Consider the following 25,792-nt stretch of genomic DNA (forward strand, 5'->3'; position numbering starts at 1 on the left):
AGGTGAGATCAAGGCCCAGACCCTATCACTGTGTGAAAACACAGAAAAACTCGTGTATAGACCAGAAAGCAGGCCCTCACCAGACACAGCTCTGTGGTCACCTTGACTTCCACCCTCCAACATTTGAAAATGTTTTCTGTTATTTCGAGCCACTAATTTCTTGTTAGAGCAGCTCCGATGGACTAGGACAAAGAAGTTACAGTACTGCTGGAGGTATCCCTAGACTACAGGAGCAGCTTTAGAACTGGAACACATTCCTACACCAAAGAAGGAGTTACAGAATTAGCTAATGTCTAAAGGTTTCCCTAGAAGAATGTTGAGGTTTATTCTCAATACAAAGCCTATAAGGTGGGTGATTGGATGAAGGAAAACAGTCGTGTTGATTTGAATCTTCTCTCAGATGAAATCATGAGGATAGCAGCATCCACAGCCTCCATGTTTGCCTGTGTCCAGAGGTGATTAGCAAGCCTGGGTCTGGACTTTCCATCCTGAGCACTGGGCACCTCCATTCTGTGGAGGGGGATTGTTACACTCCCTTTTCCTTTCTTGGATGCCAGCTCTGCATTCAGACCAGGAGCTCCAACAGCTCCAGTGACCATTTGCTTTGGCATCTGTAGAGGAAAGATGTCAGAGGAGGAGCAGGTTAGCCTAGGAAAAGCAATGGTCCAGGATGGTAAAAAGGGAAGGCCATCCTGTGGTCCTAGAGTGAGCAGCAGGCTCCCCTCAAGGAAATGATTCGGGGTAGTCAATCAGTGCGCACTGCCTTACACTTGATTTGAAATTCTGGGCAGAGAAAGAGATCAGTGGGAGAGCCCCTGCTGAAATCGGAACCTACACTTTTATGAAAGCAGTAGCAGAGGGAGGCATGCTCCTCTGGGAAACGACCCTGAGTCACACTGGAGGAAGTGATGGGTCTACTGGGATGAGAACCAAAGGAGGGAGTGATAGATTCTCTGCAGTAGATGGCTGGGCTTTAGCATTAGACTTGGCATTTCAGACCCTTGCAGATTATAAGAATTGGCCATGGTGAATAACAGATGCTCTGCAAACAGTACGCAAACACTCACATTGAATGTGGAATCTCTGGGAATGCAGCACACAGACCCAGCCCAGAAATGTTGGCTGGTACCAGATCTGTACTCTTGACCAAGCCCATCTCCTCCCTAAGTCTGTGTGTTTGGCTATCATTTCAGAAGACTGAATAATCCAATGGGACTTTTCCATTATGCAATTCATCACTACTTTTTCCTACATGAGCTCTACCACGAACTTCAACATCTAGGTTAGAGGCAAATGGTTCTATGTGAACCTAGGCATGCCCGGCAGGTTCATCCTCATCCCCTGGCATAGCCTCTAAGACTCCAAGACTCCTCAGACTCCAGTTTGAATACCAACAGATCAGATCATCCCCAAGTCCCTTCCAGCCCAGTTTACATCTACCCCCTGGGAAGTCATAACAGGTGTCTCTGTCTCTATTTCTCTCACCTCTGTGATTTGATACCCACAGGCAAAGATTTGCTAGGAAAATATCGAGGGAATCTAATGAATGGGTCTCTGTGGTGCTTGATGGACTCCCCAGACTTAGGTTTCCTTGCTAACCTTAATCTCTATCAGGTGTACAACTTCCATACTGGCTCTTCCATTTTGTAGCCACATGACCTTGAATAAAACATCTAACACTCCTCTTGCTCCATTATTTTCACCTGTAAACTGAGGTTAATAACAATAACATGTATTTCATAAGGATCTTGGAGAAATAAGTAAGTCTATACATGAAGCACATGCATAAATGGCTAACACTGAAAATGATTAGTTGTTATGTATGATCATTGACCTTTGATCCTTCTAGAAGAGCTGCAACTCATCTCTTCTTCACCTTGCTGGTGAAGTCATGAGAGCCCTGAGCCTGACACTTGGATGTCCCAGCTAAGAGTGTTTTCCTTCAACCCTCTTAATTCACCAATTCCCAGTAGAATTGGCTCTCTCCAACTCGTGGAAGGACATCACAGAATAAGCTTGTTCTGAGACTTGGTCTTGTTCTTATTCTCTGCTTCCTCTTTCTTCAGGATTTGATTTTTACTCACCCTCCTTTGTTTCCCCTTCCCATAATTCTTCTTATATAACAGACAACCCTTTGCATCCAAACTTGTGTTTTCTTCTGTAAGCAAAGGAGATATCTGGACAAGAGACAGCACTGGACATGTGAGAAATCTTCTGATATCATCTCACTTTACAGGATATGCTGCTAATTCTCTTTGATGGCAATTCTCTTTGGTTCATATTCTATATTGAACTGTTGAGCCTCACATCACCCCTCTTAGCCACTCTGTTTTGACACTTTGTTATATGGACTCAAGTACCTTAGATTTCATTATAATAGCCAAGTGAGACTGCTCCTTAAATTGATTTGGCAGCCCTTATGTGTTACCATAATTCCATGTACCATATCAAAACCATTTTTTTTGTGCCTGGAACATCGGAAACCTAGTTAGTGAGATATACATTGAAGTTCTTGGAACTCAAAAGAAATTAAAAGGAGACGCTAAGCCCCAGAAAGAAATGTTTAAAGAGTATCTCACTGTTAATTAGTGAGATAGCTACAGTTCATATCCAGAGCCTTACATTTCTTCATCTTTAAGAAACAGGTTCCTCACCCTTGTTTGTGAACTTTCTTTCCTGGCTTCAGGCAGGGAAGTAGGCTTAACTCTTTACTGACAATGATATCCTTTGTACAGGGTTCCATTGTGTTCCCCCCCAAAATTTTTATTGAAGAATTTATTGACATTGATTTTTACATCATATTTCAAATGATGTGTTTAACAAACAAGTATTCAGGAAGGGAATCTCTACATACAATCACTGGTACTTAGATTTTAGAACATAATTAAAATTAGGCTGAGGGTCTGTATGTCATAGATACGTATTAATCTATGTTATAAAACATTATGTCTATAGATTCATCAATTTTTATGTCTATGTAGTTTTGTTTATATTTCTAATACCGTGTCCATAGCATTGGATATGCAAATATTGAGTCATTGCTCTTGTACTGTTTGCATCTAATAGCCACATATTAAGGACACCATGAATCTTTTGTTCCTTTGGTCTTGACTTATCTCACTCAAATTTTTTTCAAATCTAAGTCCTTATTACCTGTGAACAAAACTGTATTTGGAAATAGGTACTTTACAGATTAAATCATGTTATGACAGAGTCATACTGATTAGTATGGTTCCTAATCCAGTGATTTGTACTCTTAGAAGAAGAGAAAATCCTTAGAAGTAGAGTGGCCCCACTACCTGACGAATGTAACTGTAATCCCTCCATACATCATCCCGACGATAAAATACAATTTAAAAAAATAAATAAATACAATTTTAAAATGTTAATAAAAAAAGAATAGTGGTATAGGAAGATTGATACAGAGATTGGAGCAATGTATCTATACAAGCCAAGGGACACCAGAACCACAGACAACCACTGGAAGCTGGGAGATAAACATAGGGCATATTTCTTCCTAGAGTCTCTAGAAGAAATCTAGCAATGCATCTGGAGTTTGGGCTTCTAGATTTCAGGAGACTGAGACAACAAAGAGTTGTGATGATGGCAGAGCAAAGGATAAAACCATAAACATGGGCATCAGCAACAGAACTCTTCATGTGGGGGTCCCTAGGACTGAAGGTGAAACATGACAACAGGAAAAGTTCCTTCTGCACTGGTCGGTCAGTCAGGAGAAGAGAGGGATGCATGGGTCCTACCTTTCAGCTCCGTCTGCTCACAGGCGGAGCCCTGGCGACCCAGGCCACACTGACACTTGCAGCTGGTACCCTCAAGGATGGGCTCTCCATTGTTGAAACAGGGTCCACAGCGGCAGGCATTGAATTCCATCAGGTACTGGTCCAATGCCTGGCGCAGGTTCTGACGTTTAATCTCCATAGGTCCCAGGTTTGTGTGCCGCAGCACCTCATGGATGGGTTGTACCTACAGACACAAGAAGACATAGGACCGTTAGTTGGGCTCCATCCATATTTCCTGAGCCCTAGAACTGGTTGCCATGCTTTTTTGTCTGGTCTTCTACAAGCCATGCACAGAGACGATGCCCAGATTTCCTCTGCTACCCTGGCTCCTCACAGCCACAATGTGATCAGGTATGCTAAGGGCCTCAGCTTTCAGACGGAGAAATGGAGACACAGCCTTCATGTGACTGGCTTAAGATTCAAGGATTCAGTGCAAGAACCATTTTGATCATGAAACGCTTAACCCTTGACCCTGTATTCTCCTAATGCCAAAATAAGAAGAGACTTTACAAATTGCTTGGTCAACACAGCTGCCACCCCTAGCACTTTGAGATATCAGAAGTAGTGAGTAAACTAAAAGTAAATAGCTGCATATTGTATGTTGGCATTTTGGTGTACGATTTGCCTTTTTCCTTGTTACTCTTCAGTGCAGGTTTTGCTAAACTTAATTGCATTGCCTGTGAGAGTTTCTCCTAATGATGTAAGAGTGTTGGAGTGGGGAGGTGGACAAGCTCAGTCCCTTCTGAGACAACCCATTCCAGGCATGACTGTAGTCCCAGCATTCTCAGCCTCTTTGCTAAAGCACTTCAATTGCTGGTAGCACTGAGCTGTTCCATGCATTGTAACATGCTTATCAGCATCACCTTTCCTGCTGAGAAAGCCTTACCACTCCCCAGGCATTACCAACTGTCCCCTGGGGGCAAAGTTGCCTTGCACTGAGAAACAATAGGTGTGATAGGAAGAGAACTGTCTGGCTTCAGGAAACTTGGCTTCAAATCTTAGCTCCATTTCCAGCCCTGTGATCTCTGGTACCTGACTTACTCAGCCACCCTTCCTCTTCTGTAAATGAGATGTCACCCTGCCCTCTTGGTCTCTATCATGAGGACTGAAGGAGATGATGTGAAGTACATCAAAAATTAAAAAAGGGGCCCAGAGTTTGGCCTAGTGGTAGAGTGCTTGCCTAGCATGCACAAAGACCTGGGTTCAATTCCTCAGTACCACATACATAGAGAAAAGCTGGAAGTGATGCGGTGGCTCAAGTGGTAGAGCTCTAGCCTTGACAAAAGTCCAAGGACAGTGCTCAGGCCCTAAGTCCAAGCCCCACGACTAACAAACAACAACAAAAACAACAACAAAAAAAAACACCAACTAAATGAATCTATGCTCATTGCCTAGCTGTGTGGCCTAGAAACCTCAAGTGCCTCATCTCTAAGAATGGTACCTGCTTCTTAGAATTCTAACAGTCTAAGGAAGTAATAAGTGTGAAATGCCACTACAAGAGGGAAGAATTATATAAAATCGGTTCCCTATTCATTAGATCAACCTAACACTATCTTCAGCACTTTATAATATGAGGTATTTTGACAGACACTTAAAATAAAAGCTCATCTCCAGATCTCTCATTTTGTGAGATAAGAACCCAAGAACTCATCAGGGAAAACACTTAGCTCAGGTCACAGAGCAAATAAGAGTAGGGAAGAGCCAACTGAAAAAAGTTTTACTTCTATGGAAACAGAAAGAACTGTGGCAAACAGACCTTGGTGTGTGGTCAGGGACCATGGCAGGGGAAATCAAGATTAGACAGGGCCCCTGCCAAGATGAGAAGATCACTTACTGGAAGGTCAGGGAATTTGCCCATTATTAGGACATTGTGTATAGTAAAGTTGCTGTGTGACTCCAGTCAGAGATGACTGTTAGTTCCAGGGGAGGCCAAGATGACCAGGTAACTTCCTTTGACCTTGTAGTAGAGCTCAACACTCAAGTCTCCCATCTTACCCTCTATACCCCAAGACCCTTAGGAAACATTCCCTAAGAGAGCTGATGGAACTTAGGAAAAAAGTAGAGAAGAAAGGATCTTAAAATATTAGAGCTGGCAAGATCACTGGTAATGATGGTATCCTTAAGTTTATAGATGAACAAACAGATTCAGAAAAGGCAAGCAATGCAGCAACAAGGCATAAACTCACATATGCCATATAATGATCCATAACACATGCCATGTGTAACATAAAGCAGAACCAAAGGGGACTTCTGTCTTTATCCTCAGTATCTGCTAGAATCACTGCTGAACCCTTGGAAAATGTGACTGAGATACTGTTTTGAGCCACAAGATCCTCAATAAATCTAAATGAACTCTCTATCTATCTATCTATCTATCTATCTATCTATCTATCATCTATCATCTCCCTTCCCCTCCCACTATGCAATTCTCTTTTCCAAAGTACCAGCTGGCAGCTAAAACATGGTCTAAAAACTGCTGGTGGCTTAATGTGTCCTACCTGTACTCCTCAGTGGGCAAATGGGTTGTGAGGAGAGAATGGGCATTAGTCTCTGACCGGGTTCAGGCTGGACTCTGTTGTTGACTGACCATGAGCTCTTACTCTGCATGAACCTGGTTCCTCAACAGGCATTTACTAAATAACCACTTGTCTCCCTAGCCTTGTAAAGTAACATACTAGCCCCCATGTTACAGTGGGGGCAGGAAATAGGCTCAGAGAGGGAAGGTAACTGCTTTTTTGAGATCACAGATGAATAAGGGCTAACTGTGATCTGTGCTCTAACTTTCCCCTTTGACCTTTCCTTTCAAACACTGAGCTTTTTTCTTTGTGTATGTGAAGTGGGGGAGCTGTCCCAGGGACAGTATTAAGTCTCAACTTGTGAAACTTTACCTCCCCTGGGAAGTTTTGGTGCAAGCAAACACAAGGCTCATCTCTTGACTTTGAACATTTTGATATCTCTCTTGATATCAATTTTACAGTTTTTGCTCAAATCACTAATAGCTTGATGATAGCAATTTTCAGCCCCTATGTGAATTACAGGTGCGTGAAAGTGGTCCCTCACTTATTGGTGAAGAAACGAAATCAAGGGTAATCCATCTGACCTCCCTCTTCATAGAAAGCGGAGTGTTAAAACAGACTCTTGGGTTTAACTGTTGCTTTATGAAGAGGAGAAGTTTATCTGTACCTGATAAAAATAATACATGTAGGAAAACGGACAAGGGTGGAGAGAAACAATATTTTGTTTCAAAGTCTGAAATGCAACCATTTTATAAATAGGATACCCTGAGTATTAACAGAAGTTAATGACTACTAGAATAATTTCCTTCATTTATAATTTATATACATACAACTTTTCTCCCTTTGAGATTAGTAATTTAAACCAGATTTTCTCAACTTTTATACATAATATTTCAAGTAAGAAAAATCTTTGTTGTGGGGTTGGGCTTTGCTTTGCTTTCTCAGATGTCCTCTACAGAGTCATTAGCACCCTCAGCCCCTACTTATGATACAGAGGCACTTGCCCTGTCAACTGGACATTGCCACATTTCCACTACTATTTCAAGAAAAAGTGTTAGGACAGAAGGATAATAGAACTAGACAGGAAGTCCAAAGATCTGGAACCCAAGCATTGTCACATATGAACCGTGTACTTTTTTTTGTCAATTATTGGGCTTGAACTCAGGGCCTGGGCACTGTCTCTGAACTATTTTACTTAAGGCTAATGCTTGATCATTTTGATCTATAGCTCTACTCCAGGTCTTCTGGTGTTAGTTGGAGATAAGAGTCTCACAGACATTTCTGCTTGGGCTTTGAACTGGTAGGATTACAGGCAGGAGCCACCAATACCTAGCAAATCACACACACACACACACACACACACACACACACACACACACACACAATTCCCTGAACAGGAATTTCAAAGTTCTGTAATTCAGGTACTAGCACATCTGAACTCTGTGTCTTCTAACAATTCACTAGATATTTTTTTCTCTGAGCCTCAGGTTTCTAGTCATTTCAATGGCAGATTCTTATCTATGCCAGCAGTTCCTTGTTCATGGATGAGGAGATGACATCTTTTAGATGTCAAAACAGCCTGGGTCCAAGCCTAACCCACAGCTTGTTTTTGTGTAGAGTTTGAGATTTTACATGTTCAGCGGGTTAAAAAGAAGAGAACTAGAGGAGAGCATATGACAAATATGACTACTGCAACTCCTACTCGACCACTCCTATTTGTGTGTCAGAGAAGATATTTAGCCCACAAAGCCTAGAATATTCACTATCTGAGAGTTTAGAGAAAAAGTTTTGCCAGCCCTTAACCTAATAGATGTCAGTTCTAAAGTCTTCAATGGAAACATCCAAGTTATTATTTGTTTAACCTAGCCAAACTCTGCCAAATATTTGAGACTTTCATTGTGAATTTTGGCCTTAGAGGGGAAGAAAACCTGCACTTTGGTTGTTAGGTCTCCCTTAGCCCGGGTCTAAAGTCACGCCCTCCCTCTAGGCATGTTTTGGACAAGGTTGCCAATTCAGTGTGCCGTTACATTTAATCTTGTTCTTTGATAGGCTCATAATAAAAAATATGAAATGATCTGGTCGGCTTCACACTCATTCCTCATGGACGCTGGACTTCTTCAACTGCGAAAAAGACTTACCTCGAAATCAATAACAACAGGATTATACTTTAATGATCTACCCCAGGCTCGGTATGTCATGGCACTGCTGTTCTGAGTCAGGGAGCCACCCCAACCAGCACTGCCGCCTCGCACCCTGGAAATGATGTCTTCCACACCGATGGCCTTCTTGCCCCCTGCATCTATTGAGAAAGTTACTGCATTAGACAATTTTCCCCAAAGCCAAAGGAATAGTTGGCAAGTTCTACCATTGAGTTTTGAAAGAGTGTTTCTAAGGTCTCCTTAGAGCTGCTTCTTGTGTTTCTACTCTGTTTGGTTCACTAGCAGGAGAAGGCAAAAGGAAGAACCAACCCAGCATGGAAGAGAAAGGATGAGAACATGGAAGGTGTTTTCTACTACTTGTTCATTCATTTGTCAAGTGTTAACTCAGTGCCTGCTATTTGCCAAGGAGAGTCAATCGACTATGTAAGTCCCATGAACAGACATCATTATGGAGCTAAGTGTAGATACAGAGAAAGATACAGATATTCTGCAGGGGTAGAAGATGTCAAGGTTAAAAGGTTGAGAAAAGTGAATAAGTGTTTTCTCATTAAATGGAGAGATGATGGAAAGATATCAGAGAGAGGAAGCAATTTGACAACACTCTGAAGCACGAATAACATAATGTAATGGCTGAAACTTTAATGCATACCTCACCAACTGTACCGTAAACTCTTTCATAGCCTGAATACTTTGTCTCTTGTATGAGAAAAATGCTGATGAATGACTGAATGAATGAGTGGATGCATATGGACATTCCTATTGGCTTGTTCAAGAAATGTCACCAAATACCTGCCTGCAGTTCTCTAATCATTACTCGTTGTGCTTGGGCTTTGTCTCCTCTCTTAGCAGATTTATTTTCTCCTGCATGCTTGTTACCTGCTGACCTTCATTTCAACAGACTAATCATTCCCAACATTGTGTCTGGTTTTCATTTCATCATAGTTCTTGCTTGGACTTTGGTCAAGTTTTGAAAACCACAGAGACTGCCTCAGTTAAGTTAAATATCTCTCTAAAGTAGTTTCAAATCATGGTGAATTCAAAACAGATGCAGGTACACGGTTCAGATTTGTAGTAATTTGTATCTGAAGTGTGATTACTGACTTAAAGGGAATCATTTAAGAAAATCACTTCATGCCCCAATTATGTTTTCAAAGAGAGATCTGGCTTCTCTTTTGGGAAAATCCATTGCAAAACACTTACCAGTTTTGCCAGACCCAACTCTCTCACAATGTTGTCCAGATAAACCTCCTTCAATGTTTATATTATCATCATAGTCAAAGCCAATGGAACCTCCAATGCAGGTCATGATATGTCTGTCAGTAATACCTGCAGTAGAGACACAGAGAAACACAAAATGTTAAGACACTAAAACAGAGCTCACCTGGTACAGCCAGCTCACAGCAGTAAAAGCCAATTTCAACTTCAGACTCTAAGAAAGCTGGATTGAAATCTCAGTTCTTTGACACAGTTTGGCTTTGCTATATGATATGGTTCCAATCCAAACACCTCTTGATATGAGAATGGACATATGTTATATATTCTAATTGTTCCAGAATGCTGCTTCTTTTTCCTTTGCCCATCTCTCTTTTTAAGCCTCCTTGAAGCAGTGATACTGAGGCATGCATATGCTCCTGGGCCTAGCACAGTTCCTGACCCATAGGGTAACATTTTGTACACAATAATCCTCAGTATAAATGCCTTCCTCCCTCCTTCTTCACCTTCTTTGCAAAATCCACTCCTGTTTCTGTTCAAGTATCATGGACTCCAAGAAATATTTTGGGATCAGAGTAATCCTCACGTTCATCAGAGCTACTGAAGTATTTTTGTACCTTAATGATCATATCTATCACAATTCTTTTGTTTTTCAGGATCTGCTTTTCACAACCTAGGGGGGAAAGTCAGATTCTTGCTAAAATATTATATATATATATGTATGCATATGTACATAGATATATGTATATGTACTTACATAATAGCAATATATCACTATATATATGTGTATTATTAATATGGGAAGTTTGCCTTCTCTCTTTTCTCCAATCCCTGTAAGGACTCTGAGTCCCACATTAGCTATGTGGATTTGTTAATATTCAAAGACCATTGAGGAGCCTGCACTTCGCAAATGAGGAAAATGACCCTTAAAGTAATAGAACTGTCCTGTTTTAGTCACATGTACTGGGCTAGCTTCCAGGCTTTGTCTTCCTGACAAGATATTGGTAGATAAACATACTGAACTGCAATTTAGAGGTCAATGTTATCTGCAGCTCACAGAGTTCTTTTGGAAGTCTTTAATTATAGTTTACATTTTAAAATATTATAACTAGCTAGGTATAGTGGTACATGCCTATAATACCAAGATACTTAGAAGACAGAGTCAGGAAGTCAAGGACAACTCAGGCAAATTTAACAAGGTTTTGCCTCAACAATGAAATAAAAATGAAGATCTGGTAGCCTAACTCAAGTAGTACCTAGAAAATGATTACAGGGGCTGGGAGTTTGGCCTAATGGTAGAGTGCTTGCCTAGCATGCACAAAGACCCAGGTTTGATTCCTTGGTACCACATACATTGAAAGAGCCAGAAGTGGTGCTGTGATGCAAGGAGTAGAGCTCCAGCCTTGAGAAAGCCCAAGGAGAGTTCTCAGGCCCTGAGTTCAAGCCCCGGGACTGGCAAAAAAAAAACAAAAAAAAGAAAATGATCAGGTCCTGGGTTCAATCCCCAATACCATTAAAACAGAGCACTCTTTTGAACTGTAAGTCTAAAATAATTAGTAGCAATAGGGTAATTATGGCAAGAAAAAAGGAAAATAATTTAGGCTTGCCATTCATCTAAAAATGAATATTTTCAAGGTGTGCATGAGGGGGGAGCATCGAGGATCTATACTTGCCTGTGCCCTATAGAATTGCAAGTTCAGTGAGCTCAGGGGCTTCTGTGCTACTCGCTGTTAGCACAGCAGTTTAGTAGCATAGGCTCTGCCACGGTGGAGGAGTTCAATGAGTATTCAGAATAAATGATTAATGAATGTTAAAAAAGCCAGTAACTAAATGAATGCCTTCAGTCCTTTGGTAAGGTATTCAAGTCGGGGGAGGAACCCCTTCAAACTTTAAATCCCAGTCACTGACACTCTCTGCAAGCTTGGGAAGAGGCCATGATGCCACAAGGCCTCCTGTTTAGGGGGAGAAAAGGACTGCCCTGAGTGGTCTCCTTTCAGTCACAGCCTTCCACAGCTCTATAAATACCAGCTTCTGAATAGTTCCAGAGCTTGGAGTGCCTCGGGGAAGAGATGTTCAGCAACACACCGAGTACCAAGTGAGGGGCGGCTTCTGACATTTCCATTCAAGCACTTTTAATTTTTAATGCATACCTAATTGAGGAAGATTTAGCATATTTAATTGTTTTGATTTAAAAAGTACTTCAACAGTGATAAACAAAAGTGGATGAAAGGAATTCACGGGCAGAAGCCGGAGTGATTACTTCAGTAAGTGGTAGAGTGCTGTTGGATTACAGTGACAGGACTGGCTGATGAATGGCGGCTGGAGGATGCCTGTGGAACCATTATGCTCATGAAGAATCTGCCGATAACCTGTTCCTGCTGCCGACAGAGCAGAATTCGAGGCTGATTTCAGCTAGGAGACCTGACTGTAAAGGATTGTCTTCTGACAAGTGGAGGTTCGTGACTCATCAGGGATCATAGAACTTGAGAGCTACATGCCCATAGACCCCAAATCCATCCTTCTCTTTTAGAGTCAAGACACAAGAGGTTCATAAAGATTATCTCACCTCACACTCTACAGGAGAAAATGGTCAATCTGAGATTCATTTTCCCTTCTGTCTTGCTCAGACAGCTAGAAATATTTTCACTAATTCCCGTTATTATTATATCAGACTATAAACTTCAGATTTCAGAGAAAGAAAATATCGCAAGCACCTCCTACATACCAACCCCAGCACATCCTGTGTTGGAAAATAAGACTCATATGGGTGGAATGTGAACCCAGGCCCTGCCCTGAAGGAGCTAGCACAATCGGAGGCAGTTGACTACAGAGTGTTTCTGAGAACTGCTAACTTCCCTATACCACAAGGCTAAAGTAGGGTGCTGTCTCTCATCAGAATCTGTGGGGGATCCAGTCATAGAACTATTGACAGAAGTTCATGAGAAACAAACAAACAAACAAACAAAATAAGATCAACTAGGGAGGGGTAGAGGAAGTCAAGCCTCTACCAAAATTCAGTATATGAAACTGGCATTGGGAGCCCAGAACATAGAACAGAGATAAAAGCAAGAAAGGAAAGAGGATATGGTAGAAAGGCCTGAAAATGTTGTGGAGAACGTGTCTCTCTACGTAGACTGACTGTATCTGTAGAACCAGGCAATATTCAGCCAATTCTCCATTTCTTTTCCATGAACAATAAACATTTTGTTCTTATGCCTGGAATACACTGGGGTCACTTAAAGTAGAAGTTAAAATACAGGATCCTGTGACCCATATCTGCATGCTCTGATTCTATCTTTCTACAAAATTAGACATCTACTTTTATAAATGTATCCCAAATGATTCCTAGTTGCAGAATCTGGGAGTAGACCTGGAGTACCATAATCCTACAGAGGCTCTCTGATAGCTTATGCCAACATGCTGGCATCTACCTCCAGGCTCAGTCAATGTTTTTGTTAGTGTCTTAGATATGCATGTAATGGCCTGGCCCACAATATCTACTTGGAATAAGAATGAGAAAAGGTCAAGGAAAAGTCAAAATTTAGGTAAGTCTCAGAAAATGGATGAACATACAAAATGTGCAAGATAAGACTCAGTTGCAACATTCTACAACCTGGAAACAGAACACCAAAAAAACATGAATACCCTAAAGAATAGACAGAGGCCAGTAGACCAAGAGAAGAGTAGCAGAGCCAGATAAAAATTATTATTAGGTCAGGGCAGAATTCCCTTGGAGTTACAAGAAGCATGTCAATGATATGCAGGACAATGGCAGGATTAGCTGAAGCCAGGAGAGCATAGAGAACAGGAGACTATGCAGAAAACTCGTGTCCACAACAGCAAGATTCTGCTCAGAAAGGCAGAGTGTTCAAAGTCTACAGTGAAAAGAGAAGGAGATGTGAACAGTGAAGACCTTGAGACAATATAAGCCCTCTCTCCTTGTACTGGCCCCCTTAGATCTAAGGCTTATTTAGTCTGATGTCAAGAAGTGCTGGTATAGGGCTTTCTTCCCAGTTCAGGAGCCATCTCTGGCCAGATATCTACTTCCTGCTTCTCTGTGGCCTTTGACTATGGTACAGATGTAAGAGCTACATTCACACCTCTACACAGCCACTATGTCAGTGTGCCTGTGAGGCACACTGTGAGCTTGACTTCCAGAACACAGAATTCTCTGATGTTTCTCAGATTAAAAGCTTCAGGTAAAAAAGCAGTAGGTTTAATGCATTATTTATCTCACTGCAGCAAACTAAAACAATTCAGCATGCGATGATCTATCTATTAGGTTTCTTTGCTGGTTTTCTTCACTGCAGTCATTGCCCCTAAAGACAGCCTAAGAAGGGGAAAAAAAAAGAAAAAAAAACGAATTATGTAGTCTCTGGCCCGCTGTCACATTGCGAAGCATGCCTGGGAGAGCAGGGATGTGTTATCAGAGTTAACAGAGTTCAATCTGATCACCTCTGCGCCTTTGCATGTGATGTTCCTTCTGGTTATAAGGTTCCTTTCTCTTTCCCACTGAGTTTCTTCCTCTGCTCTAGAAGCTTTCATCGCTCCCCAAGGGCTCCTATAACACTCCTGTACTTTTCTCCCAGTGCTGTGTGTAACACACCACAGTCATTTCCAGTTCTTAGCTTGATGTTTTTGATGGACTGCAGGTCATCTGTTGGGTTTGCAAGGCTCAGTACAGAGCCTAGCATGTACCCATCCCCAAGGAGTGCTCCAGGATTGGTTGGCTCCAACCTCTCTAAATAACCCATCTCAAATGTTTAGGGAGCGTGAGGTCTTCCTTTAGTGGGGAGTGCAAATCACAGCGTTGCAATATTCCCAGTCAGAAGCTAGTGTTTTATAAAGTACTTTCTCTCACTTTAGATCATTGTCCTATTCCAACCACTGCTTGGGTAAGGGTGGGGGGGTGACCTACCTCTATTATATGCTCTGGAGTAAAGGCAGAAATGGGTGGGAGAGACTGGGTACCTTGAGCACTAGTAGTGCAATTTTGAGAAAGGTACTTAACCTGTTAGTACCTACACTCCTGATTTTTAAAATGGAAAAATGATTGTTGTTGAGTGAATTCATAAAAATGGAACCTGGAAAAATATTCAACAAATCATAACTCTTACTTTTAGTTATCCTTCCCCAAGTCCCCTGATTATCAAGCTCAATAATCAGATCTGTTATTTATTTACTTATTTAGGGTTGTTTGTTGTTGTTTTTTTGTCTTTTTTTTTTTGCAATAGGGCCAAGTCCGGCCTCAAACTTATGATCCTCCTTCTGAATACTGAGATTACAGGTATATATCACCACACCCAACTAAGAATTAGGTCTCTGAACTAAGGTGTGATATACATCTCACTTTGCCAATGGCATTGTACAGGAAAACATTCATCTCATGCTATGAAAACTAGAGAGGCCCTACCAAGCCCCTCTTTCCATGATAACCTCATTTTTCAAGGAACTTCAGAGGAAGATATCTGCAAACCCAGTGGCTATATTGGTACCAGAGTCCCAGTCTTCCTTCCTTACATCTAATGAGGGGGTGCCTCCAGATACTATGGCCTTTCTGGATGATTATGGCCTCATTATAAAAGGTACCACATGGAAGACCGAGCTCTGAAAATAAAAACCACACCTCAGCTGGAATCCCACCCCATCTTGTTGTCTGTGCAAGTGTTTGACATCTCTGTGCTTCAGTTTTCTCACCAAAAGGTGAGGATTTCTGTGGTGCGATCATAGAATTGCTGTGAGGAGTGAGTATTCCATGTCATGTTAAGGGCTCAATGCCGGGCCAGGTAATAATGGTCAAGTGCTGGCCATGCTGCAGGCTACACTGAAACTTCAGGCTCCTTATTCTGAATCTGGAATATAGAGAGGGAGGGAGGGAGGCAGAAGATCTTGAATGACATTTCTGCATAATCTTTCTGCATACTTTTTCAAGCAAAGAAGATAGGGGAGCACTCAGATTTGATAACTATTGAATGCTAGGTAGGAATTTCCCATGTGCTATCTCCTTTAGCATTTACATTACTCCACAACTGGTCTTATTTTTCTATTTTAGAAAGGAGTGAATCAAGGTAGTTTAGACATGTTCCACATTATACATTAAGTAAATAAACAGGACAGGCAGGATCTGTGTTTTCTATGCCACATTACATTTTCTCTAAGAAAGAGCACTAAGAGTGGCTCTGGGAAGTATTTTGACATCATCTCAGATTTCTCCTTTAAGCAGGAAGCTATTTTCAATGATATGAAAAGTGGAAATTCAAAATCAGGAGAAAATCAGAAGGATGGCACGGAGTGCCTCTCAGTTCCATGTGTATGCAGATGACTTAAGGGGAATGGGGACAGAGCCAAGACACCAGGAGTCTGTCAGTCAATCAATACCATCCATCACCGTGAAGTCTGGTCGTCATGGCAACTGGGGATAAAGCCTACAGCTTGTTAGAATCCTGCAACTGTCTGTTCGGGGTGACTGGCTGGTTGGCGGGCAGAGAAAAAAAAACCCGTTGGGCCATCCCATACTGCTTAGCCATTAATATAGACCCCTTAAAATTGTCCAGTTCAGCCCAGAACCTTTAGTATACAACCTTTAACGAAGGAGAAGAAGAAAATTTTCACAGGATGCATAGTTTATATAGGATTCTGAACATTCTTACCTGTAGACTGTGGATTCACCATTAATAAAATGCACACTGCATCCAGGCTACTGCAGCAGTGTGACACACAGATCCAAGGCCCAAGTAAGTGGTAAGCTAAAGTACCTAAGGCAGATTCCCATCGTAGAACAAGGAAGAATGAATGCCCACAAGAGTCCTATCAAAGTGAGGCAGAGACCAAAGGATGAATGGCATCTGACAAGTTAAAGAAGGAGGGGAGGGTGAAAAAAAAAGACAAATAAGAATTGTTTGGTCAGTGACGATTCCTCTTCCAAGTACAACCCAGTACTAGGATTGTCCTCATTTATGCACTGGCCTAGAGGCAAAACTTCCTCAATGGAGTCCAGCCTTGGGGCGAACCCAGACACTTGCCTATAACTCCTTTTCTCCATCTCATGTGCTGTTCCAGTCACTCCTGTGCAACTCGCCCTGCTGAGGAAACCCCAGCTCTTTCTCCACCAGGCAGGAATCTACTCCTGCTGATTTTGGAAGAGAAGGTCAAATGAATTTGGAATCTAAGAAAAAGGAAAGGTTGTACAGGTGGGTCACTCCCCACTTTGTGATTCAATTCTAGTCAAGCCATATATATATATATATATATATTATATAGATAATGGATGATATATATATCATCCATTAGCACGTATGAATTGTAAAATGGGGTTTATTGTGGTATTTCTATGCATAAATGTAGTCTACTTCAATGCTCTGAACCCCAACAAAATGTACAGTTCTCTAGGGAAGAAGTCTGTGTTTTGCATCCCTGCCTTTGCAGCAACAAAGAAGGTTTGATAAGGAGTTCTAGAAGGTGTCTGTCTTGGGTCTCTTGCTGGCTGACGGATCTTGTAATTTGTCAATTTCTATAATTCTGTAATTATGTAAATCAATTTCATACAACAAACCTCTTTGAATATATAGATATCTATATGTATTACTTGAATTTAATATACATAAATAATAGTATTTTATATATTCTTATACATTATTTATAAATATACATAAATTGTGTGTATATATATGTGTGTATATGTATGTGCATATACATATATACATATGCGTGTATATATTTCTTTCTGGTGGTACTGTAATTTGATCTCAAGGCCTTGCACTCACTCTGCTAACTTGCTCACCTGGAACTCTGCTACTTGAAGTCTCACAAACTTTTCTGTCTAGGCTGCCTTCAAACTCAAATTGTCCAAATCTCAGCCTCCTCCACAGTTAGAATTGCAAATGGAAGTGGCTGGCACTCAGCAATATACCCTTCTGACTGATATATTCTTCCTGATGCCTCCCTCCAATGGCTACTGTAATTTATTTTTCTTTATTTAAAATTATTTAATATATATTCAAGTCAATGGAACACATTGAGTTAAGAATGTTTTGTGGAACACTCCCCAAATTTTAATAACAAGTACATTTAACATAATCTAGACCTCACATACTCAGTTAAAAGAAGTGTCAGCACATAAGTGAATCAGAGTAATATGCTAGGATATATTTTCTATCTTATTACATTGCATTTCATTATATATTATTCAATGCTGTTTATAACCTACTAAATGTCTTCTGACAATTGACTAATGGGCTCTGGCCTTCGGTTTATTACTTTTTTAAAATTTCTTTTAAAAAAGTTATTGTAAAGATAGTGAACATGGGCAGTTACAAAGGTAAGATCATGAGTACATTTCTTTTTAAACATTGTTACTCCCACCCTCATTTTCTCCTACTTACCACTACCCATTTCCTATTCCCTTGCCATGTTGTAAAGTTCATTTCCAACCTAGAGTTTAATGAATATCATTGTTGCATTAGTCATGAAGCAGATATGCTTATCTATACAACAAAGGGTAGAGAAAACTAAAACTGAAAGAGATGAATACAAGTATGATACATCAGCCAGGAGTGGTGTCTCACCTCTATAATCCTAGCTACTCAGGAGGCTGAGATCTGAGGGTCAAGGTTCAAAGCCAGACTTGAGACTCTTATTTCCATTTAACCTCTAGGAAATGAGAAGTGGGGCTTGGCTCAAGGGTAGGGTGGTAGCCTTGAGCTGAAGAGTTCAGGGACAACACCCAGGCCCAGGGGTAGGGTGGTAGCCTTGAGATGAAGAGTTCAGGGACAGGACCCAGGCAGAGTTCAAACCCCATGACCTATCAAAAAACAAAAAAATTGTGATATGCCATGCGCACATGTGAAAATGCAACTGAGTAACTGGAGGGTATGCATAGAGAGAGAGATGGGGTGAGCAATGGAAAGGGTGACAGTGATCAAGATGCATTGTGTTCATAAAGTGACATGTTGACTTGAAACCCCTTTGTAATTAAAGATAGTAAAAAATGGAACTAAGTTTTTTAAAATAGACATGACATACTGATTATGATTATGTTTCTGAATTAGGCCTGCAAATCCACTGAGATGTAGCTATGTGACTTTGGGCTAGTTATCTACCATCCCAGAACCTTGTTGCTTTTTGTTTGTTTGTACATTGGAGAACATAATATTTGTTTTTTTCCTAGACATCCTCTGATTAGTGAGATAGTAAATTTTCTTGCTAACTCCAGTGTCTACCACCTGGAAAGTTTTCTGTTCCTGTTGACTGTCTTGATATCACTTCCAGGGTCTAAGATTTTGTCTAAAGCACTAGAATGAGTAACTAAACATTTGAGGAAAACAATAGATACTTGGAAAAGTCACAAAACCTAAATCAGAAGTGCTTGGTTCAGTCCTAAATGTTGAGCTGTTTACTTAAGCTCTTTGGACTTTATCTGTAAAACTGGAAAAATAATAACATAATGCTAATATAATCCCTCATGAAGCTATTATGAAGATCAATTTGAATACCAGATGTGAAAATATATTTGCTCTACAAACATTAGCAGTTATATGTAAATGTGTTTTTTTCTTAAAGAAACAAATATTCTGGTTGATTTGAAAAATAGTGAAAAAGAAAACAGTCACTTTGGGTGGTAGCTAATTTGGCTGTACACAAAGTAAATCATCCTGACTATAATCAGATGATTATAACAAAGAGAAACTTTCTATGAGCCTCCTGATGAGAGGGACCATGGACTCGTTATGTTGCTATCTGGTCAGGACTTCCAGCATTGTGTGCTTAATAAGTACGTGTTGAATGAAAAGCTAGAGGCATGGATAAATGAGTAAATGAAGGCAGGGAGGTGGAAGGAAGAGGAAGTAGAGCTGTAATTAAATCTGTTCCCATGGCTTGTTCCATTTTGTGTGTGATGGCCAGCTGGTCAATGGATTCTGACTGGACAGGGATGATCAATGATTGGTTGGATGTGCTCTATTCTGGCTGGAAGGGTCTTTCCAGGGTCATTGTTATCTGGCATCTATCAGGGGAAAGGATGATGGAGCACACACCCTGATTTGGGCAGAGTTGTTAACACTTTGAAATATAGTGATGAGAATCTGAAGTGACCTTGACAAATGAGAAGGGCAGTCACTCCAAACCTGGATGAAGCTCTGGAAACATAAATGAATGACCTGGATCAAAAAAATGGGCAGGTAGAGGGGGAGGCATGATTGCTGAGGCTTCCAGGCCACAGCAAGAGCAACAGCCACTACAGGCAGGACATAATGATAATGATTTCCCTTCCATTTGAACAATGTTTCAGACCTGACTCATTTCTGAGCCTGGAAGATAGGTCTTCTTATTATCCCCACTTTACAGATGAGAGAACTGTTAAGATTGCAGTTTAAATTGGAGAGGTGAAAATAATAGCACAGGGTAATGGTAACACTTGCTGTCATCTGGGTGAGGCTAGATTGCTCCAAAACTCATGTTAAATTTGCATTCTTAATTTAAGTGTGGTGAATCGGGAAGCAGAATCTGATCAGAACATTGCTCATTAGTGGCCCAGGTTATTTTAGAAACATTCTGCACTGTTTGTTCTGGCCAGCAAGACCGTCTGAGACTTCTCTAGGCCTCTTCTGTCTTCACTTCTTCCCATTCTTACCTTCACTTAAAAGGCTTCAGCCACACCCACTTCTTTTTTCAAGCATACCCCACTCCTTCCTCATATAAAGCCTTTGTCCAAGCTATCTACTTTACCGGAGCACTCTTCCTTGTTTTGGCATCTCCTTTTTATCCTTTGGCTTACTTCTTGGCCTAGATTTATTGTCTCAGAGAGACTTTCCAGATTCATCCAGCTAAATGAATGTCTTTCTTCAACCCCTGTAGTTATTTTCTATTTCTAAAGAGTGTTAATTTTCTACATAGCTATTATTATAATGGATCATATATTGATGAAAGGATAGATAGATGGATAAGTGGATGGATAGATAAATAAATAAGAGGATAAATGGATGTATAGATCTCATCAGTCAACACACATTAAGTTCCTACTAAATACCAAGCACAGTGCTGGGAAATGAATTTGTAGCAAAGTACAGAACTGTTATAATTCCAATGTAATGCATACCCCAGAAAGAAGAGATTGGAAATAAATATGCATATATATGATCATGGTAATGACTGAATAAATACTGATTTACTGAGCATTAAATAGGACTATCTATCAAATGGAGATTTGGCTATGTGGACAGGTAAGGCCTCTCTGAAAAAGCCAGTGTTCTGAATGACAAAAATACTATTACTGTGCAGACCTCAGAAGACAGGCCCCTGAAACTTGGAAAAGCCAATTCACAGAGCATAGGCTAAATAATGATAACAAATATTTTTAAAAGAGACAGAAAATCCCTCTGGTTGGGAGATACTCGTGGCTGGCATTAGAGGCAAATGAGTAGGCAGGACATGTCCACTTCAAAAGCCAGGCTAACAGGTTCTTCTGATGGGGACAGAGGGGATAAGAATAGAGGACTCTCTAGTTAGTTTCTTTCTCTAGATCACAAGCTTCATAGAAACAGGGTCTACATTGATTTTCTCAGTTGGCCCATAACAAAATCATGGTCAGCATGGATAAGTGAACATATGAATGTATGAAGAAGCAAAAGAATGGGAGAAGGGACAGAAGCATGTCAAGTTAGGAGTCGTGGAGATAGAGATACCCATACAAAAATGAGGGAATCATATTGTACAAGAAGAAGGAAAAATACCAAATAAATAGAATAATATCACTGAAGTGCCTCCTCTTCCCAAGGTCATTTCTCAGACCTAGAATTGGGTTACATTCCAAAGAAAAAATAGAACAGAGAATACACTTTTTCTTTGATATACATTGATACAAAGAGAAATAATGAGAGTCCCCAATAAAAGAATAAAGGAGAAAAAAATCTTTTCCATAAACTGAAATGCAACCGTGAACTGTTTCCTACAAAAATACAAAGCTGTCAGGTACAGCCCTTGAGGAAGTTTTAGTATCTCACTGAAGTATAGCATCACCTTCCCAGCATCTTCAATCTTACCTAGATTTTTTTTTTGATGCATGGTTTTGTGCTGCCATTCAGAAAGAAGTATTTGATCTAAAGGACACACTAGAAGAAAACAGTGTTGTGCAGCCTCTGGAATAAATCCAGAGAGGATCTGAGACTAACACAAGGACAAAGGATTCCCTCAGCACAGACTGATACATTCATGTAAATCATCCCATTACAAGCTCAGCCATTTGAGGACATACATGTACCCCACCCAGGATGTCTCTTCACATCAGGTACTTGATAGAATATAAATTAATTCCTATAGACCAAAGCTACAGAAAGGGAAACAGACAGTGATAAAGAGAATTGACAGGGAATATGGAGAGATGAAAGGTATCTATCTAGAAAGAAAGGGATGAGGAAAAAACCCAGCCAAACATTAGATATGAAAAAGGCTGTGTGTGATGTTATTTGTCAAAGGGAACGAAGGTACAGACATTTTTGTTCTTTGTAGGTTAATATGTAAATGACATTCTGATTTATTAGCGGTCTCCAGCAGATGAGGTGATGATTAACACATTTCCATATTTATAGAAAAGCAACACTAACTTTCTGGATTTATAGAAAATCAGCCCTTCACAAATAGCAAATTGTGCTATTATCGACATATGGTTTTCTATAAACAGAGCTGAGGTAATTATCCTGGGACAATTTGTTGGTGGGCTCCTTTTGAATATTAACCACATTGCAAGCCCATTTCGGCCCCACAGATTTTTAAAAGGAGGGGCCACTACATACCCCCCCAGGCAATTAGCAAGTAATCTAACACTAAAGACTGGAACCAAAATGAAATGCTATATCAAAACCACAGAGAAAAACCACAAGTCCTGGGGCTCTGAGGCCAGATTCCTCAGTACTGGGCAAATTCATTTACTTCCCAATGAGTCTCAGTGTTTGTGAGGCTAAAACTGGGCTACCAGCAACTGTACTGTTTTTGTTCTTCACAAAAACTGAATAAGAATATATGTCATTGAACCTTGAGCTTTAGTACTTAACAAATGCCCATGAGCTTTAATTCCTCAAACTTGGAATGATTCTAAAATGATGGCTCAAGGAGCTTTCCAGACTCTTTTTAAAATAATGATATATAATGCTCTTCATTTGGTATTATGATAGTAGATGTGTGCATGTCTTTAATTGAAAATGTTAAGCAATAATTTACCTTCAGTGATTATAATCTACTATTTTATTTTCTCCTCTATCTTTAATTGTGCTATTCAAAATTTTCCTTGTGATCCATATATTGATTTTTTGAGCCTTACTATTGCATTGCAACCTGCAGCTTGAGTATTACAGTGCTGAAACAGGATAGAAACACCATTGTATTCTAGCATGGACCGGATGCTTAATAGAGAACTCTAAATTGTTGTGGGTTTTTTTGAAGTAGATAGATACACAGAGACAGACAGACAGGCAGGCAGACAGACAGGCAGACAGATCAATGTGACTTAATGAATGATCCTACCCAGGATCCTGAATCAATGCTTCTGTCTTGTCAAACATTCTCACTCTATGTTAAGCTGTGTTGAGCACTAAAAAATATTGAAAAGATTCAAACATGATACCTGTTTTCAAAGATCTTAATTACCTTTGAAGATTAGTTATAATAATGACTAAACAGTATGGAACTTACAGAAACGCATTCAAGAAAGGTATGGAGACAAGTCCCTGCCCTATACCCTACCCTGGTGTAGTCAGGAAAATGTCTTAAATTTAGACAAATTTGAATTTGGCTTTATAATATGGATAGATCTCTCAAATATAGCCAGCATAAGATATCAGTCAGAAATTTTGTAAAAGCACAGGCTTTTGGTCTGAGAATTCACCTATTAACAAACTTTAAGTGACGTAATATGGACAGATGGGGTCCTATACTTTGAGAAGCACAGTTCTGGTAAAACAACTGAATTCATGATTTATGCCAGGTAAATCATCTTAGACATTATTCTTGGTCATTCAGGATGCTAAGCAAGGATACAAAATTACGGGATTCAGTCAAGAATGATGGTGAACTTGGTCTCAATTGTTGAGGGGATTAGGAGTGACAGACCCTAGCCACTAGATGGAGATTCCGGAGTAAATGACAAACAAGAGCCAGCTAACTATGGAAGGACGGAAATGGAGAAAGGATGAAAAAGAACTGAGGTCCTAGAAAGTTACAGGGGTGAAGGAGAAGAGAGAGAGAATCCTGGCTGACTTTTGTCACTAACTACAAGGAAATACCAACTGTTACAAACACACACACACACACACACACACACACACACACACACACATCTATAGTCAAAACAAGTTTTCACACTTTTTGATTTTAGAGGTAAGAGAAAACATCTATGATAGGGAGCCTAGAAAAATCTGCATCCAAATCCTTTCTCTTATGCTTATTAATCATTCATTGTGATGGACGCCGTCTCCCTAGAAATAATAACACTTAGCTCAGAGTTATCATGAAAGCAAAATAGAATCACTCAGAGATCAGTGCTTAGACAACAATCCATGTTTGTGTGGTATGTGTGTGTGTGTGTGTGTGTACGTGTGTGTGTGTGTGTGTGTGTGTGTGGTGTGTTTGTGTATTGATCATGGCAGGCATGTAGCTTCTGCTCTACTCACCAAACAATTCCATTTTCTGTTTGTTAAGCACCAGGATATATTCGTAAGTGCCACCCATGGATCCAGAGGTGATGTAGTGGGTGCCATAATCATCGATAAACTTGGCATACAGGCCATAATTGTACTGCTCTGGCAGCTCCATTAATGACTGTAACATTCCTTCATCCAGCATGATATTGTGCCTCCTCATCTTAAAATGGGCAGTCTGTACCTTTGTGAAAATTCTCATAAAGCTGTATCCCTGCCAAAAGCAATTATCATTGAATCAGGCAAAAACATAAAAACAGACCACTTTTTACAGTATGAGATAATGCAAACAGTCAGTGTTAAGTTGCTTACAGAGGCTTAAATGCATATAATAAAATAGACATATACAAGCATGGATTGGATACCACTAGATGCCACACTCCTACATATTCATAAGCTCCTCCCTGGGTTCAGCTCAATCAACTCCCACTTGGGTTAGTTCCTATAATGGCCTCCTCACTGTTCATCCCATTTCTGTTCTGACTCTAGCCCTTGTTATCTCTCTACATCTCCCCAGCGCTAATCAGTATACTATATTTGCACTGTTCAGTAACATATAGTTATACATATATGCATATATAATGGAATACGATTGATGTTTTGGTGAAACATATATTGAGCATTGACTAGCTATGACCTTGGTTATGTGCAATTTGCTAGGTTTGAAAGGCAACGATCTTCAACGAGACAAGTCCCTGTCCTCACAAAGCTTATATTCTGTGGTAATCTTTTTCTATTTAGTTACAGAGAGAAGCAGTGAAGCAGTAACCTTGTACAATGGGCACGAGAGCACAGCAGGGGAGGGGGGACATGTTGAATAGGTTTTAAAGCAAGATGGTCCTCTATAGGCCTTTCTTCCAGGTAATGAAACCTTTGATTCATAGAGATAATGAAAGTTTGAAGAGGCCACTTGCTTTTAGAAAAGCCCATACTAAAACTTTATAACAAGAACTCAGAGCAATAGTTACCCTTCAGATCAATAGCTAATTTGTGCAAAGCTTCAGAATTCAATTTGTACTTGTTGAGTAAGTTAATTTTTATAACTGTGTTTTCATCACCAAAGCTAATGTTTTGAACTTCAAGTAGATCCACAGTCCTGATACCAGTGTAACTGAGGCTCTTTGGTGCATTTCGAATCGATTCAGTAAACGATACCCATGATAACCTCTCCATCCTCATTACTCCCTCATTTTCCCTTCCATCCTCTGCTTCTGAAAGTTTATGTGAGGCATTTTCTCATCTCTAAGACTCTGCACACGCTGATTTTCATAACTAGAATATTACAATAATTGGGGTATAAAATGTCCCTAGATGTCCATTTGTTAGAATCGTGACACTGCTGAAGATAATGGTGAAGGCTGAAGAGGTGAGATCTAGCGGGAGTTCTTTAGGTCATTGAAAGTGTGCCTTGAAGAAAACTGAGG

The 25,792-nt window shown here is 40.3% G+C and overlaps 1 protein-coding gene across 1 annotated transcript in view; it reads right to left on the reverse strand.

The window, feature by feature from the left end:
- Nucleotides 1-282: 282 nt before the first annotated feature.
- Nucleotides 283-25,792, reverse strand: part of C8a (complement C8 alpha chain) — a 50,041-nt gene continuing 24,531 nt past the window's right edge. The window contains exons 7-11 of the mRNA XM_090334748.1: nucleotides 24,342-24,582; nucleotides 9,673-9,798; nucleotides 8,452-8,612; nucleotides 3,759-3,981; nucleotides 283-611 (exon numbers count right to left, since the gene is read on the reverse strand). Of these exons, the coding sequence (XP_090190874.1) occupies nucleotides 460-611; nucleotides 3,759-3,981; nucleotides 8,452-8,612; nucleotides 9,673-9,798; nucleotides 24,342-24,582 (903 nt within the window). The 3' untranslated portion in view covers nucleotides 283-459. The remainder of the gene's footprint in view (nucleotides 612-3,758; nucleotides 3,982-8,451; nucleotides 8,613-9,672; nucleotides 9,799-24,341; nucleotides 24,583-25,792) is intronic.

The sequence above is a fragment of the Megascapheus bottae genome, chromosome 6 (genome assembly GCF_031878675.1).
Source record: "Megascapheus bottae isolate mThoBot1 chromosome 6, mThoBot2.hap1, whole genome shotgun sequence".
Lineage (NCBI taxonomy): Eukaryota > Metazoa > Chordata > Mammalia > Rodentia > Geomyidae > Megascapheus > Megascapheus bottae.